This window comes from Diceros bicornis, chromosome 3, assembly GCF_020826845.1.
Source record: "Diceros bicornis minor isolate mBicDic1 chromosome 3, mDicBic1.mat.cur, whole genome shotgun sequence".
Lineage (NCBI taxonomy): Eukaryota > Metazoa > Chordata > Mammalia > Perissodactyla > Rhinocerotidae > Diceros > Diceros bicornis.
In genome coordinates this window covers 78,580,893-78,599,367 of record NC_080742.1, presented here as the reverse complement: position 1 = coordinate 78,599,367, position 18,475 = coordinate 78,580,893, and the positions used below count along the sequence as shown (strand labels likewise).

Here is an 18,475-nt window from a genome sequence, read left to right as displayed (position 1 = left end):
TGACAAGGTGACCTCTCCCTCCTTCTTGAAACACTTTCTTCTCTTGGCCCCCCAGAAACCAATCAGTCCTGCTTTTCCTCCTATTTTACTGACCTTCTTTGCTCGCTTCTCCTTTCCTTCTGACCTTCAAGAGTTACAGTCTTCTGTCCTTATTTCTATTTAAACTTCCTCGGTGATATCATCCAGGCCAGTGGCTTTAAACACCACCTGTATGCCAAGAATTCCAAAATTTATATCTTGAGCCTCCACCTCTCCCTTGAGTTTGATTTATATATGAAGATTGCCCACCGTATATCCTCTACTTGGAGGTCAAATAGGCATCTCAAGCTTAACAGAGCTAAAACAGAACTCTTGACTGGTCCCCACAAGCCTGCTTCTTCCAGTCTGTTCCATCTCATTTAATGACACCATCACCCATCCAACTGCTCAAGACAAAAACTTAGGAGTCATCCTGATTCCTCTCTTTCCTTCATACTTCACAGTGAATCTTGTTAATGCTACTTTCAAAACATCTCATTTTCAATCACTTCTTACCACCTATACCACTGCACCCTAGTCCAAGCCACCACCATCGTTTTAAGAGACTACTGCGATAGTCTTCTAAATGGCCTTTATGCTTCACTTTTACCATTTCCCCCAACCCATTCTCCATCCAGCAGCTAGAGGGAGCTTTAAAAAATGTAAATCATGTCACATCACTCCCCTGCTTAAAACTGTCCAATAGCTCCCCTTAGAATAAAGAAAGGTCACAAATTCAGTTTTAGACATGTTGAACTTGAGGGGTATGAGGGATATAAGTGGAGACATGGAGAAAAGCAAGTATATGGCCCTCAAGAGAGATTTGGGCAGAAGTTAGAAAGTGGCCTTACCTATTGGCATATGGATGGAAACTGAAAACCATGGATTTGAAAGAGAATACCTAAAATAAGTTGACAAAGAAGGGCAGAGGCATAGGATTAAGACTTGAGAACTCCAATACATTAAGGCCTGGTACAAGAGGAAGAACTGACAAAGAAGACTCAGTATGACAGAAAACCAGAAAACACAAAAAGAAAACCAGCCCCGATGCCAGGGAGGCCAAGAGAAAAGGATGTTTCAAAATGAAGAGAGATCAAATAAGACGGAGATTGAAAAACGTCCACTTGGTTTGACAACACATAGGTCATTTGTGACTTTAGCCAGAGCTACTTCAAAAACATGATGGGGAGGTATGGCAATGAAGACAGCAACTCTAGTTGGCTTGGGTATAAAAGAAAAGGGGGAGATCAAAAGAGATAAAACTTGAGCAAGCTCAAATGTTACAGAAATGATTCGATGGAGAGAAAGAGATTGAAGACACAGGACAGAGAAGTGATGATAATGTAAATGTTCTGAAAAGGCATGAGGGGATGGAATCAAGGCACAGATGGAAGGATGCTACCACTACTTCTGATAGTATTCAACATTAAATCGTACTTGAAAAAAAAAGTATTTGGAAAGCCATACAAAAATTGTCTGTGCTAAACTCCTAGGTAAAAAAAAAAAATGTATTTAGACTTATGTAATGTAAAATAACCTAAACTCATCTCTCTTGCATGAATAACTATAGACACTGACAATTACCAACTCATTCAATAAACATGTACTAAAACGCTGCTATAAGCTGGGCAGTGTTCTTGTCTCTGTGGAAGATATCGAGAATAAGAGATTATTTTTACCTTTAGGAGTCCATGGTAAGCAGATAAGTTCTGAAACAATTGCAGTGCAGTATAATAAGTACTGTGATCCTTTGTATATACAAAGGAAGGTGGTGGCACAAAGAAGAGGCACCATAGCATGGACTTTGAAGTCTAACAGATCGGGTCTGAATCCTAACCTTGACATTTACAAGCTATATAAACTCTGAGCAGGTTATGTAGCTTCTCTCTAAGCTTCAGTTCCTCAACACAGAATGGGATGAAAAAGTTACTTACCTCACAAGATTATGAAGAGTGAATAAATTAATGCTTGTAAAATACCTTGAACAGGGTCAGACACATAGTAACTACTCAGTACAAATAAGCCATCTGTATTAAAAGAGAGAATAGAAAAAAGCCGTATAAAGTATATTCGGGTGGGTCTTAGAAGACAATTGGGAGAATGGCACTCTAGGAAGAAGAAACAGTACATTCAGAATCATGACAGTGTAGTATTGCAGGAAACCCCAAGTTTTTTTTTTTTAAATCTCTCCCTCCCAATCTACCTTGTTCCAAAAACTTAAGACAACTAACTGCAAATGCTTCTATACAGTAGTCCCCTTTTAGCCATGGTTTCAGTTACCTGCAGTCAACCATAGTCTGAAAATATTAAATGGAAAATTCCAGAAATAAACAATTCATAAGTTTTAAATTGCACGCCGTTCTGCATAGCATGATGAAATCTCATACCACCCCTCTCGGTCCAGCCAGGCAAGTGAATCATTCTTTTGTTGGATCCCCAGCCAGCAACATCATCACGGCTCGATAATCTTCCTTCTGACTTACTGACAGAAGGTCAACAGTAGCCTAACAATACGTCACAATGCCTACATCATTCACCTCACCTCATCTCATCACATAGGCACTGTATCATCTCACATCATCACAAGAAGAAGAGTACAATACAATAAGATATTTTGAGAGAGAGAGAAACCACATTCATATAACTTTTATTACAGTATATTGTTATAGTTGTTCTATTTTATTATTAGTTATTGTTGTTACTCTCTTACTATGCCTAATTTATAAATTAAATTTTATCATAGGTATGTATATATAGAAAAAACATAGTAAATATAGGGTTTGGTACTACCCACGGTTTCAGGCATCCACTAGGGGTCTTGGAACATATCCCCCTGTGGATAAGGGAGGAGGACAACTGTATAGCTGAAATATAAAACAAAAGACATTAATGGTGAGGGGCCGGCCCCGTGGCTTAGCGGTTAAGTGAGCGCACTCCGCTACTGGCGGCCCAGGTTCGGATCCCGGGTGCGCACCGACGCACCGCTTGTCTAGCCATGCTGAGGCGGCATCACACATACAGCAACTAGAAGGATGTGCAACTATGACATACAACTATCTACTGGGGCTTTGGGGAGAAAAAGGGGAAAAAAAGGAGGGGGATTGGCAATAGATGTTAGCTCAGGGCCGGTCTTCCTCAGCAAAAAGAGGAGGATTGGCATGGATGTTAGCTCAGGGCTGATCTTCCTCACCAAAAAAAAAGAAAAAACAAGACATTAATGGTGAGGTTGGAGAGGTAAAAAGGGACAAACAGAAGAGTTAGGGTAAGGAGCAAAAATTGACAAGACTTTGTGACCAACTGGATATGGGTGAGCAAAAGGAAGGAATCTAATGTGATTCCCAGGTTTCGGGCTTGAGTCTCTAAATTGATGAGGTAGCCATTCAATTAGTCAGGATAAGGAGCACAGAAGGAAGAACACATTTGGCAGGAAAGATGATGAAATTGTTTTTGGACATGTTGAAGTTAGCATGTGTAGTAGCCATTGGCAAACAAGCCAGGAAAAGAAGTCTGGGTTGGAGACAGATTTGGGCATTGCCAGAATACTAATGATATCACCCAGGGAAAATAAAAGAGTAAGAAGGGAAAAACAAACAGATATACTGTTGGATACCAATATTAAGGGGCAGATAAAGGAAAACTAATGAGAAGTTCAAGAGATAAAAGGATAACTAAGAGCTCTTTAGGAACTGAGACTTTGTCTAATTATTATGTATTCCTAGGCTCTAGTACAGAAGGTAGTCAAAAGCAAAATCTAGAGAAGTTGGGAAGGATAAAAACTAAGAGATATCTAATGGATTCAGCAATTAAGACATTATTACCTTAGCAAGAGCACTTGAGTAGAACGATGGAGGAGAAGCAAGACTGCATTAGAGTGAAGAGAAAAAAAAAAGAAGTTAAAATAAACAACAGAGCCTATTCCTCTGAAAGCCTGGCTGTAAAGGAGAGAAGTAAAGGACATCAGCTAGAAAAAAAACCTAAAAGGTTATTCATGTGAGAAATTCAGGACAAACAGATGCTACCTGATAAAATAACGGAAAACATAAACAAGTGTTTATAAGTAAAACATTTAAATATAGAACAGTTTTAAGAGAATCTGAAGTTGCTACTAGTGATATGTAATTATTTATATAGTATTAAATAAAACATTATTCACTGAGAAAGAACTAAAAGGAAAGTAAAATATCAAAATATTGATATAGTTGTCTTTAAGTGGAATTACTAGGGATGATTTTCCCCTTGTTTCAAGTTTTCAATATTTTCCGAATTTTAATAAGAGCTTGTATTCCTTTTATAGTGGTGGTGGTAGGAGGTGGAAGACAATAAGCTTTACCAAAGCTAATGCTGGTTCAAGGGCAGAAAAGACTGAAGAAATTCTAACTCAAGGAAGATAGAAAATAGAAAGAGATGAAATACAAGTAGGCAGAGAACAAAAAAGAAATGGAAGGAAAAAATAAAACCAACACATATGAAATCTTCATTGGAAGTAGCACAAGGGAGTACAAACACTGCTGAAAACATAGTAAGGGATATGGACAATAGGACTGAGAAAGGCAAGCACAATATAAATGAACTCTGAAAACCATAAAACTTTGATGAAAGAACCAAAGAAGATCTAAATAAATGGAAAAAACCTCATGTTCAGGGAGTGGAATACTTAACATTATTAAGATGGTAATATTCCCCAAACTGACATACAGATTCAACACAAGCCCTATGAGAATCCCAGCTGAGTTCTATGTACAAACTGACAAGGTGATTCTCAAATTTATATGGAATTGCAAGGTACCCAGAATAGCCAAAACAATCCTGAGAAAGATAAAGTAGAAAGACTCACATTTTCTGACTTCAAAATTTGCTACAAAGCAATGGTAATTGAGATAGTGTGGTATTGGCACATGGATAGATATATAGAGGAATGGAAGAGAACTGAGAGTCCAGAAATAAACCTGTATGTTTACAGTCAATTGATTTTTGACAACAATGCCAAGACTATTCAATGGGGAAAGAACAGCCGTTTCAACAAATGGTGCTGGGACAACAGGACAGCCAGTTGAGATAACCCTATCTCACACCAAACATAAAAACTAACTTAAAATGAATCAAAGACATAAAAGTAAGAGCAACACTATAAAACTCTTAGGAAAAAACACAGGAGTAAGTCTTCATGACCTTGGATTTGGCAAAGGATTCTTAGATATGACACCAACAGCAAGAGCAACAAAAGAAGAAAATAGATAAATTGGACTTCATCAAAATTATAAACCCTTGTGCTTCAGAGGACACAATTAAGAACGTGAAAAGACAAGCACAGAATGGGAAAAATATTTGCAAATCATATATCTGATAAGGGATTTGCATCTACACTATATAAAGAGCTCTTACAATTCAATAATAAGGACAAATAATCCAATTAAAAATTGGACAAAGGATCTAATGGACATTTCTCCAAAAAAGACATACAATTAGTCAATAAGCACATGAAAAAGATTCTCGATGACAATTATACCTCAAAAAAGGTGGAAAATAAAGAAAGAAAAATAAATATAAAATTATATATAATTACTAATATATAATTTAATTATATATAAATATAAAAATAAAAGAAAGAAAGAAAAGATGTTTGACATCATTAGTCATCAGGGAAATGCAAATCAAAAACCACAATGAGAAGCCACTTCATACCCACTAAGATGGTTAGAATCAAAAAGTCAGATAAAAACAAGTGTTGGGAAAGATGTGGAGAAATTGGAACTCTCATACACAGCTGGCAGGAATGTAAAATTCCAGCTGCTCTGGAAAAGTCTGGCAGTTCTTCAAATCATTAAACATAGAGCATAGAGTTACCACATGACCCAACAATTCTACTCCTAGGCATATACCTAAGAGAAATGAAAACATATGTACACACAGAAATCTGTACACAAATCTTTATAGCAGCATTATTCATAATAGCCAAAAAATGGAAACAATCTAAATGCCCATCAATGGATAAGTAAGTGGATAAAGAAAATGTGGTATATCCATACAATGGATTATTATTTAGCCATAAAACAGAATGAAGTACTGACACTTGCTTCAACATGGACAAATTTTGAAAACACTATGCAAAGTGAAAGAAAGGAGTCACAAAAGACCACATACTAGGGGCTGGCCCCGTGGCTTAGCGGTTAAGTGCACGTGCTCCGCTGCTGGCGGCCCAGGTTTGGATCCCAGGAGCGCACCGACGCACCACTTCTCCGGCCATGCTGAGGCTGTGTCCCACATATAGCAACTAGAAGGATGTGCAACTATGACATACAACTATCTAGTGGGGCTTTGGGGGGAAATAAAATAAATAAATAAAATCTTTAAAAAAAAAAAAAAAGAACACATACTATATGATTCCATTCATATGAGAAGGTCCATAATAGAGAAACCTATAGAGACAGAAAGTAGGTTAGTGGTTGCTTAGGGCTAGGGGAGGCGGTGAGGGAATGGGAGCAGGAGGATAAAGGAGTGACAGCTAAAAGATATGGGGTTTCTTCTTGAGGTGATGAAAATGTTCTAAAATTGACTATGGTAATAACTGCACATATCTGAATATACTAAAAACCATTAAATTGTATACTTTAAATGGTGAATTGTATGATATGTGAATTACATCTCAATAAAGCTTTTAAAAACATAAATGAAGATGTTAAGAAAAAGTTTAAAAGGATTAACTACTCTTGTGCAAAAGAAAATAAATCAAAAATGGAACTGCAAGATATTTAGAAAATAACTACAACAAGAAGCCTACAACCTACAGGACACAACTAAAGCAGTGTTCAGAAGAAATCTTATAATTTAAACAATTGGAAAGAATGAAAAGAACATTAAGCATCCAACATGAGAGAAAAACAACCACAAAATAAATCTAAGGAAAGCTAAAGGAAGAATGTACAACAATGAAAGAAAAAAAATAATAAACAAGAAAAGAGAGATAACAGTAGAACCAATTTTAAAAAATCCAACAGCTGGTTTTCAACAAGAAAAAAGGGCAAGTCCTCACACGTACAAGATAAGAAGCAATAATGAGTAAAGTGACAATGTAGTCACAGACAGGAAATTTTTTTTAAATCATAAAAGAATATCTTGCTCAACTTCACACAAATAATTTTGAAAACTTGGATGAAACTGATTATTTTCTAGGATAATATAAGGTATCAATGCTTCCCCCAAAAGATATAAATCGTAGGCAGTCAAATTATCATAGAAGTAGAGATAACTGTTGAAGGGCTACTCTCCCCACAAGATACTCAAGGTCCAAATGATTTCATGGGCAATTCAACCAAACCTTGCTAGTCATGCAAAATTTCTAGATAAAGCTTAGCAAACAGAACCCAGCAGCATATTTAAAATAATAATACATGATAACAAAGTGAGTTGATTCAGGAATGTAAGGATGATCCAGTAATAGCAAATCTATTAGTACAATTCACCACAATAAGAGATCAAAGGAGAAAAACTGCATAATTCCCATAAAGGCTGAAAAGGCATTTGACAAAATTTACTTCCATATTAAAAAATCTTAACAAAATGGTAACACCTGACTACTTTAACATAATAAAATATGTACACTTCAATTTAAGGTCAGGTCCAATCTGAATAGGAAAACACTAAAAACATCCCATTGAAGTCAGGAATAAGACAAAGATCCACTACTATCTTACTGTTTAATATTTTTGGAAAGTACTAACCAAATCATTTTGACAAAAGAAAGAAATAAGTAAAAAAATTTGAAAGGAGGAGATAAAATTATCTTTATTTGGTATTGATATAATTATTTAACTACAAAACCCTAGAAAAACAACTAGGAAACTATAATAGATAGTATAATTCCAAAGCTGGCTAGGGACAAAATTAATACTCAGCATTCCCATATTCAAACAACAAGGTAAAAGATATAATAGAAGTAGAAAACCCACTTACAACAGTAACAAAAAAGATAAAATACCAAAGAATAAACATAACAAGAAATGTGAAAGGTTTATATGAAAAAACTTTGAAATGTTATTGAGGGGTGCAAAAGAAGACTTGAACAACAAGAAATGACTACAAACCCCATTCTTGAAAAGAAGACTGAACCTCAAAAAACGTCAATTATCTCTAAATCAATCTATAAATTTATTGCAGTACCAATAAAAATACCAACAGGATAGGGGAGGGGAGCTTGATAAACTAATTCTAAGTTTCATGGAAAAATAAGCAAGCAAGAATATACAAGAAAACTCTGGGAAGTAGAATGAAAGAGGACTATAATCAAAGAATGGGGTCGTGAGGTATAAATAGGTAAACTGATCAACGAAACAGAATAAAAGTCCAGTAAGAACCTCAAATTTTATGTCGGAACTAAGTACACCTATAGACAAAATTTCCATACTGCGAAAACTGGGTAGCCACCTGGAAGAAAAGTAAAGTTGGATTCCTACCTCAATACATTACGCAACTTATATTTTGTACGGATAAGTGCATTTAACTTAAAATTATAAGAGTACCAGGAAAAAAACACAAGAATTTTCATTTTAATTTTAATTAGAAACAATATTGAAATAGTGAAGGCCTTTCTTATGACACAAAACCTAAAATCCAAAAAAGATTGATAATTCAACTACAAAAAATTTTTTAATTTCTGCTGAAAAAATATACCATAAACAAGGTCTGGGCCGGCCTCGTGGCTTAGCAGTTAAGTGCGTGCGCTCCGCTACCGGTGGCCTGGGGTTCCGATCCCGGGCGTGCACCGACGCACCGCTTCTCTGGCCATGCTGAGGCCACGTCCCACATACAGCAACTAGAAGGATGTGCAACTATGACATACAACTATCTACTGGGGCTTTGAGGGAAAAGAGGAGGATTGGCAGTGGATGTTAGCTCAGGGCTGATCTTCCTCACAAAAAAATAAATAAATAAAAAATCCCCCCCCCAAAAAAAAACAAGGTCAGAAGCCAAATGACAAACTGAAAAATATCTGCAACACATATCAGACAAAGAAATAATTTCCTTAAAACAGAGAGTTCCTACAAACAATATTAAACATCCCAAGAGAAAAATGAACAAAAAATATAAGTAGACGTTATAAATAAAGGAAACAAATATGGTTCTTATACCTGTTGAAAAAATTAAGAAAAATATACCTATTAAATTGATAATTTAAAAAAAGTTTGAGAACCCACTCTGTTACCAAGGGTATGGGAAGCCAGCACTCCAACACTGATAGTGGAACATAAACTGGTACAACCTCTATGGAGGGCAATTTGACAATATCGATCAAAATTTAAATAATACATATCCTCTAACCCAGCAATTGTACTTCTAGGAATTTAATCTAAAGAAAGACTCAATTATGTGCAAAATTATATATGTACAGGGATATTCAATGTATCATTTGTATTAGCAAGACTGTAAACATTTTTAATGCCTATCCAAACAAAGAAATGCTACCATTTCTCCCCCACCCCATACACATACATATCTTTCTGGAAAAGATACACAAGAAATTTATCATGGATTGCTTCTAAGGAAGGAAGATAATTAGCTGGGGTCAAAGGTAGAAGGAAAACTTGCCTTTTATCATATGCTTTTTTGTACCATTTGGATTTTATATCGTGAACAGAGATCACATTCTAAATTTTTAAGTTAAGATTTCACTATTATTTTTACCCAGCTTTACCAATTGTTAAATTTTCCCCCTCTTTCTTTTTCAGTTTTCCAGTTCCTATGTTAGCAACAATGTTTAACCGTTTTCCTAGCTAATACATGGTATTTAATCAAACTCACACAGTCAAATCATAATAGTAACTTGGGTTCCATTATCCCCAGGATCTCCTTGCCCCTGAGCTCTACCTCTGCATACCTATTCTACAAAACACACTATTCCCTTTTCTTTACTGGGTGTATAGAGATCATGAGTTAATGGAAATCCAGGACTAAGAAGCTATGAATTTCTTGGCCTATGGGGCAAACACATAATCACTATTGTATTTTAGGAGACAGCAAAAAGGCAAGAAGCTGCTCAAACGAGGTTTCACAAGGTATCACTTGTGCTATCACCATAGATGCTGAGTCTAGTCTACTATTTTTATGTTTAAGAACTTGATCTTATCCATTTGTCCCGAGTCAACGGGGCCATAGGGGATTGAACCAAACTAATCAACCAAACTCACAAGAAACTACCTGCTTACACACAATGCCAATGTATTTAGAATTTAAGAATATATATTAACATGTGTGTATATGTATAATGTGTATATACTTACATATTTGATGTGTATGTGTATATACATCAAGAGTATCAAATCATGCATATCAAGGAATCACACACAAATGATAAGCATGCCCTAGGAGAACCACACGGTGCTATGAGTGTGTATAGGTAGAAGAGAACAAATCAGAAGGTCAGAGAAGACTCCCCTGAAAAACAGTGTGATCAAGCTGAGACCCAGTGTAAGAGAAGTCAAAAAAAGAGAATAGAATGAGGAATAAGAGGGCTCCTGGATGATGGGATAGCATGTAGAATGGCCCCGTGGCCAAAGGGAGCATGATATGTCCAAGGATGCAGAGAAAGATCAAAAAGCAAGACTATATGATATAGGATTAAATAGAGAGTTAAAGAGGGGCCCGACCATGCAGTGCCCTTTAGGCCACGTTAAGGATTTTTGCCTTATCCTAAGAGCAATGAAAAGCTAGCAAAGGGTTGTAAACAGAGATGAGAACCCATTTCTGCTAGCAGAAGATTAGCGTGCTGTAGGAACTGGAGGGAAAGAGTAGAAGCAGGAAGATTGCTTAGAAAGCTTCTGCAGGAGACCTAAGTGAGGGATGACGGCAGCATGGACTGGACTTATGGCAGAAACAAAAGAAACAGGACCTGGTTATTGATTATACCTGAAATGCAAGGGAACAGAAGATGGTAAGGAGGATGCTCCAAGTTTCAGGTTTGCATAACTGCATGGATAAAGGTGCTATCACTGAAAGAGTAACACTCCAGGAAGACCAGGTTGTTTTGTTTTATTTCACTGGGGGCTGGACAGAGGGTAGACATGCAAAAAGTAAGAAAGGGTTCTAGGTGCTCAGCATCTGGAACTTTTGGTAGAGAAGGAAATGGAAAATGCAATTAGAGTTCAAGAGAGAGAGAAAGTTAGCTACCTAAACTTAAAAAAAATTTTTTTTTACCTCCAGGGTCAGCCATAGAACAGCCCAGACATTTCTATCCCTCCCTATCACCTAAAATCTTTTTAAACATCTCAAAATAAAACCTTTCAATCAAGCGGGGAGGGGAGGCTTACAATGCAATACTTGGGAAAAGAAAGAATTGGTGTGAAAGAAATTGAAAGTATATATTGAGATATCCGACGTTCCCAATTTTGAGAGTGAAGAAAAGACAGAGGCTGCCTCCTTGGGCAAGAAAGAGTGAAGTGCCAGTCAAAGGGAAAAGAAAGTGGAGAGAAGAAGCTGATGACCCCACTGCATGAATTTTCACAGTTTAAACACGTTTATCTTTACCTCTGGACAACGGCTGTTTTTGGCCTTGTGTGCTAAGGGAATGCAGAAATAGCTCCACACCTAAGCCCTTTATCAAAAATCATGGCTTCCACTGCCATCAGGTGGTGGCAGTAAGGAAGTGCATCAACCAGGTTCTTGGGAGCCTGGGAATGCCTATATGAAGCCCATGGCATAAATCACCCAAGATCAAAGACCTAAAAATTGCAGTAGTGGAGAGCAAACTGGTGATAGTCTTTGGGAAGAGATTTATCTTCTGATCTGTCAATACACAAAAATGTAAGTTTTTGCTATTAATTTGGGGTAAGAAAAAGATTTCTCCTTTTTTCTTTTTCGTGTTAAAGATCACATATTTAGCAATTCTAGAATACCCAGTCTGATACTATCATCTCAAACCCATCTCCTTATACATTATATATTTTACGATTTAAAGCTATCTCAATGTTAATTTTAATAGCACATATATATGGATTAATGTGCATTTTTAGCACACATCAGTAATATTATCACAAACACAAGCAGTTGTCTCATTGAATGCACAAAACGCCCTTTGTTATCTTCAAATTAATCAAATAACAATTTTTGACTACTAAGAAATACAAGGCAGAGCAGCAAACAATTCGGGAAACCATCATGTTCTCAAAACTCATCAGGTAAACAAATACATCACTGATAAAACCAACTTCAACATTATTCACAAAAAACATGGTCAATGATTAACACACCATTCCTGATAGTTCTCTTCATGGAAAAATAAGCTTGCCCAATATAACATTTGACATTCTGCGCAGTATTTACTTCCTTACCTTCCTTCTACTATAGTGAATATTCACTTACAAATGTATCTCTTTAAAACTATCTGCACACACATATCGATTTGATTTGTCTTTGTTTTTCAAAGCAGCAGAACTCACGAATAGGGAATTGTAGGCCAAAACGTGAAATAATCACATTTTTCCAATTCTCAATCAGCTGTTTCTATATAGTAGACAAAGCATAATTTTGTCACTAAGTATATTCTTGATCTTCGTTTGCTCCCCTTAAAATCCAGACACACTATCCATTCTGCCTTTGGACACTCCAAAATATTAATAATCCAACTAGTTTCCCTAATTCTCTTGGTTCTGTTTCCCACCCACCTTCCAACGACCCTCCCCACCTTCCTCCTCCTTTCTTGTTTCAGAATGCCTCTTACACACTAGAAGTGATTTTTACAAAATCACTTTTGGGAATGCTCTTTCCTCTTCTCTCCTCAATTTAGCACCCTTTTAAAAATAATTTCCCACAGCTAGGCGCTAATGTTTTTCTTTTACAAGATCAATCTGCGGAAGAGAACGAGACTGGGAACCGAGTAAGTGAAACATTTTGGAATGTCAATGAGACGGCGGCCTCTCCTTTGAAAAGAAAACACAACTCTCAGCACAGAGCTTTCAACAGAGCAAAACTACTTTTCTTCGCTGTGTTCCTGTTCTCGCCACGACCTCAAAGACACCTTTCCTTTCCCCTAAGCTCCAGTTTTTCAGATATGCGTGGGGCCTGCCTTTTCTACTCCCAAGGAAAAGAAAGCTGGGGAGAAAAGAAAAGGTAGCAGTCACCTTCCCGCCGCGCCCGCAAGCTGTCAGGACCATGTCCCACGACTCACCTGGCAGGTGCGGCCGCCCGGAGAGTTGCACGAATCGGTTGAGCTGGCCAGTCCCCCGACCCCCGCTGCCCCCACTGCCCCCGCCGGCCCCGCTACCTCCGCCGCCGCCACCACTGCCTGCGGCGCCTCCTCCCCTCCGGCGGTTCCTGTCCCAGCCCTGGGCGGCCGACATGACCCGCTAACGAGGACCGCAGCCGGCCCGGCAGCCCCTGGCCCGGCGGCACTAGCGGAGCCTCCTTCCTGGGCTCCTCAAGAGACCGGGAGACAGGGGAAGGGGGAGCGCCCGCTCCTCAGCAGGGGCCAATGACTGACTGACTTGGTGACAGACAGCCAATAGCCAGTCGTCTTCTTGGTAGGTGGAGGGAGGCGGGGAGAGACGTGGTAACCATAGCTATGGCAAAAAAAAAAAAAGTGGAAGGAGAAGGCAGAAGCAGCCACTCATCACTCGCATTCACCGCGCTAAGCAAGCCCGCGTCTCCTGCGGGATCAGGCGGGCCAATCGAAGGCCGAGTGAGCGAGGCCACGCCTGCAGAAAGAGTCCCGGCGACTGCCGGTACTCCAAGCATGTTCAGGATTCAGGAAGTCTTTCCCATAAAACTAAAATCAGAAATAGGATAGGCACATAATACACATATTGGGGGGCAATACGGTGTTCTGTCAGCTTTACAGACTGAGATCTCTTTCCCTGACCGCTGAAACACACAAAGGGCTCTTTTGGAGTGGGAAAAAAACAGGGGCGGAGTCAAAGCTTAAATGTAAAATTGAGGTATTCCTGGGTTTCATTTGTTTTGTCTTTCAGTCCACTAGCTGAACTCCTCCCTAATTCAATATAAGCCACGTCCCAAGCAAACAATTTTAACGAAAATGTTCAAGCTCGCCAGCAATCATAGAAATACAAATTAAGACCCCAATGAGAAACTATTTCTGGCTTATTACGTAAGGATTTTTTAAATAACACCCAGCAGTGAGTAGAGTGCCAAGAAAAAGATACCTTTCATAGATGTCTGATGGCTATGTAAATGTTTTTGTTCAATCAAACCCCTTTCTGCTCATAGAAAATTTGAATCAGCTTAAAGACCGGAACAGGTACGGAGGATCAAGATGGAAGGAAAATGTAGATGTACAGATCAGAAATTCCTGTTGTTCCAAAATTAAACAGAAAATTTGGCTTCGAATTTACTGGGCGCAGTGCAAAGTGGGAAAATATAGACTGTTCACTGATGTTTATGAATGATTATGGAAAAGCATATAAATTCCTTAAGGAAAACAAAACTTTTTTTAGATCTGGTGGCTTTTTCTTTTTTTTTTTTCTGTTTTTGCCTGATGCTTCATCTAGGAGAATCTTACGTGATGCGGCCAAAAAAGAGAAAAATCTGCTGGAGCTGAAGACGCGAATCCTGCTAGTGCAGATTTCCTGTCGCCACTAGCCCCGCCCCCTTATTTTCCTACTTTTAGTCCCGGTGGGCAGGTGTTTTACCCATTAAGCACTATATCGCGCTGCTTAGGAAAATGTTTGAGACCTGGGGGGGGAAAAAAGTCTTTGGCTCTACAATATGAAAATAAAAATTAATGTGTTAATTTTTCTAAAGAAACTGTACCACTGAGTAACCAAATAGTAGATGAAGGAAATTTTCTTTTTATAGGAGTATTTCAAGTAATAAATAAAGAATGAATGATAGAATATCACCATTTTGCAACCCCTAATGAATTCAGAGATCAACCCATTGAGCATCAACCTCTGCTAGCATCACAAAATGAAAGATGAGACATACGTGCCGCTAGAACATAAACATGACTATAAAGTAGTCTTGTAGAAAAAATTGAACCTGAATCTCATCAGATATCTATATCTAACAACCAATTTATAGGAAATATAGAGGACAGAGGAAAATAAAAAAATACTACGGAGATGCAAACAGCAAAATCCAGACGAGTTTCTTGGTGGATTTGGAGAACCATATTTCTTGAATTGCTACTTCACCAGTCTGGTGTATTAGATCATAATCATTGCCAATGGCCAGAGCCCCAAACCCTGGAGTAGAGACCTCAGTTCCAGCCTGGGAGTTTAGGGTACACTTGAAAGGGGATCTGGTTTCTCTACAGTATATTGTTGGCTTCCGAAACAGGAGGCAGCTGGCAGTACTGCCAGTGCTCAGAAATTAGAAATCCACCATGGAGTTTGAGGGACCCTGTGGCAGAGGGTTTTATACTTCATGGTTTCTTAATAGAGACAAAAAGACACCAGATCTTAACTTACTTCCCAAGCAAGCTTGGGAAGAGATCAAGTACAATATAATCTTAAGGGTGTGACAGCAGAGGAGTGAACCAAAAGTAGTGGGACAAAGAGGAAGGAGTGGCTTATATAAACTGCCACTGTCAGCAGCCTTAAGACAGCAGGACCATCGCTACCATTCTGAGGCTGACCCACGAAGATAGCATGACATGCAGTTAGAACTTGCAGTTCACACCAACTCAGAAAACAAGTCAGTCGGAGTCAGCAAGAAGTATATGTTGAGAATATTTTCCAGAGAATTCTGTTTTATAAATGTTAAAAACATACGATTCAAACAAATTGCCAAAATTGTTTTCCAGCAGAGATTCTATAATTATAACATTTGATGGAGTAAGAGAGTAGAGGATTGGGGGAGTGGTGAAAAATACTAGCATTTTATGATATCCAGTTTTATTTATTATATTGGTGTCTTAAGCTCAGCACTGTGTAACCCAGGGGCTCTCAACCTTGACTGCACATTGGACTAACCTGAGGCCATTCTGGAAAATACTGATGTTCAGACTCCATCTAGACCATTTGGATTAGAATCTCTGGAGCACAGGCATTGGCCATATTTTAAAATTCTCCGAGGTATTCTAATCAACAGCCAGTATTGAGAACACAAGTGTAATCCTTTGCACCCCAGTTTTATCATGTGCAAAATGAGGGTAATATCTTCTGTTTTAGGAGCACCTGAGAGTTACTGTGAGAGATCAATGAAATAGTATATGTGAAAGCACATGGAAAAGTATAATGTTTTATGTAAATGTAAGGTCATGTTCCCATGTTAACAATCGGTGTATAGCAATCATTTAAAAATGTTTACTTCTTGGATTTATAGTCAGTTTGTTGTAGATTAAATACGACCCTAGATCATATAATTTCCTTGGTGACTAGTCAAAGGTGACTAACTGCTTGTCATCAGCCCAGATCAAATCTGCATTGATACTGAGAAGCTCCCAGTAATGAGTCTTTAGTTTACTTAATTATGAAAATTATAAGCATTTACACATATAAGCATTACACACATAAACATTACACACATAAATGTCATAGAAACGCAGAGCACAAATTGTAGCTAAGGTTAAGTTTGGCTGCCCAAGGAAAAGAAGGAAGAGGGCCCCACTTTTTGGGAACTAGGCACTTTTATGTCTATTACCTTTTTTTGTGTGTGTGAGGAAGATCTGCCCTGAGCTAACATCTGCCAATCCTCCTCTTTTTTTTTGGCTGAGGAAGACTGGCCCAGGGCTAACATCCGTGCCCATCTTCCTCTACTTTATATGGGATGCCGCCACAGCATGGCCTGCCAAGCCACGCGTAGGTGTGCGCCCGGGATCCGGGCCAGCGAACCCCAGGCCGCCGCAGCAGAGCGCGCGGACTTAACTGCTTGCGCCACTGGGCTGGCTCCCTATTACCTTTCATAATGAGCAGATTAATCAACCGCAGTATTTTTGAAACATTAAGTCATGAAGTCAGTTTAGTGGGTCATGACCAGTATTTCTTAAACGAAATACAGTAGAAAAAGAATAAAAATATAAGAGTACAAGAAAAAAAAGAGGGCGTGTACAAAGGGACCAGGAACATCTTGGAACACCTTGCCTGTAGGTATTCAAGCTGGAAGGGCCTGCTCTGGAGGACTGGGTGGACTAAAGAGCCTTTAAGCTCCCATCTCATGATTCTCAGGAAGGCATTTTATCAACATTAGGGCAGGCAACTAATGTGTTTAGCCAAGTTTTAGGTTTCTAGAAGCCCAGTAACTTGAGCCCTATCTAAGAAACGGATCTGGAAATTTTGAAGGCAACTCTTTGCCCCTCTCCCAACCAGACTTAAGATGAAAAAAAAAAGAATTTAAAAGCTTCCATGTTTCTTTCTGTAGCTCTGGATATAAAGGGCTGAATCTGCCATTGCCATTGAGGTTTGGAAAAAAAGACCTTGGTCTTTGCAGGGGTAAAACCAAGATTTCATTCTCGAGTAGGGAAGGAGTTAATTCTACTTGAGATGACACTGGAAAGGTAAGCCTCATCAAGGAGCTTAGATTGAATCCTAATGGAGCAAGGAGCCATTGAAGGCTTTAAGCAGAGAGGTGACATGATCAGATTTATGTTTTCAAAGATCACTCCAGTGAACTGGGTTGAGAATATATACTGGCAGCTGTGCACCGCCATGGGTGCACCTGCCTATAGATAGCAGCATCAGAGAAAAGATCTCTGCTCCCAAACACCTTCTACCTGCTACATTAAAGATCCAGCATGTCATGTTATGCATGTTTGAGATGAATATAACTAAAGATTGGAATTCTTGTTTAGGCTATGATTTAAATGCAATACTATTCTAGCACTAAGCCACACAGTCTTCTAACCATCAATTATAAAGGCAATGCTCTTGCAGTGGTGTTTTGTAACTGAAAGGCTGAAACAGAATTAAACTTTAGTTTATTGTTATTTAATAAGTTTAGTTTTTTACTTGACATCAAGGAAAATGACATAATGTGATACAGTACTATATTACTTTAGTTGTTGCAGGCTAATGAGAAGAGGACAAAGGCTGTCATATAACATGTAAATATGCACGCATACCAAATGAAGGCTGCATGACATCACAGCAGGCAACCCAAAAGCAAGTTTCACAGTGGTCCTAATATTCCAAACCCAATAAAAAGTGGAAGTTTATAAAGAAAACTGAAAAATGTTTAATCATTTTTAAAGTTACGTGAATGAGTCATTCAAGTGTTTACCTATTTTCTTCAATAATCTAATAGAAAGTTCTGGGCTAAAACTAGACAATTTTTTTCAACATTTGCAATATTGAACTTGAAGTCCAGATATTTTTTCCTGTTCCCAATTCCAGTGATAATTGGCTTATATACTCATTTAATGCAGATTTAAGTAAGAGTAACTTAACTACAAGGAAACAAGTCAGTTTTATGAAGATATCAAGCGACATCTCATTAAACTTGCATTAGAGGAATGCTCTCTGGCAAAGATTTGTGAAGTATTAAGTCTGATTATCCTGGACAAGTAAACAAAGCC

At 38.3% G+C, this 18,475-nt stretch overlaps 1 protein-coding gene across 3 annotated transcripts in view; it reads right to left on the bottom strand.

Annotated features, from left to right (window-relative positions):
- Positions 1–13,429, bottom strand: part of KLHDC10 (kelch domain containing 10) — a 56,045-nt gene extending 42,616 nt beyond the window's left edge. For 2 of the 3 annotated variants that reach the window (XM_058529930.1, XM_058529939.1), the window contains exon 1: positions 13,175–13,429. In XM_058529930.1, the coding sequence (XP_058385913.1) occupies positions 13,175–13,346 (172 nt within the window). In that variant the 5' untranslated portion in view covers positions 13,347–13,429. The remainder of the gene's footprint in view (positions 1–13,174) is intronic. The other variant, XM_058529949.1, reaches the window with a different exon arrangement.
- Positions 13,430–18,475: the final 5,046 nt, after the last annotated feature.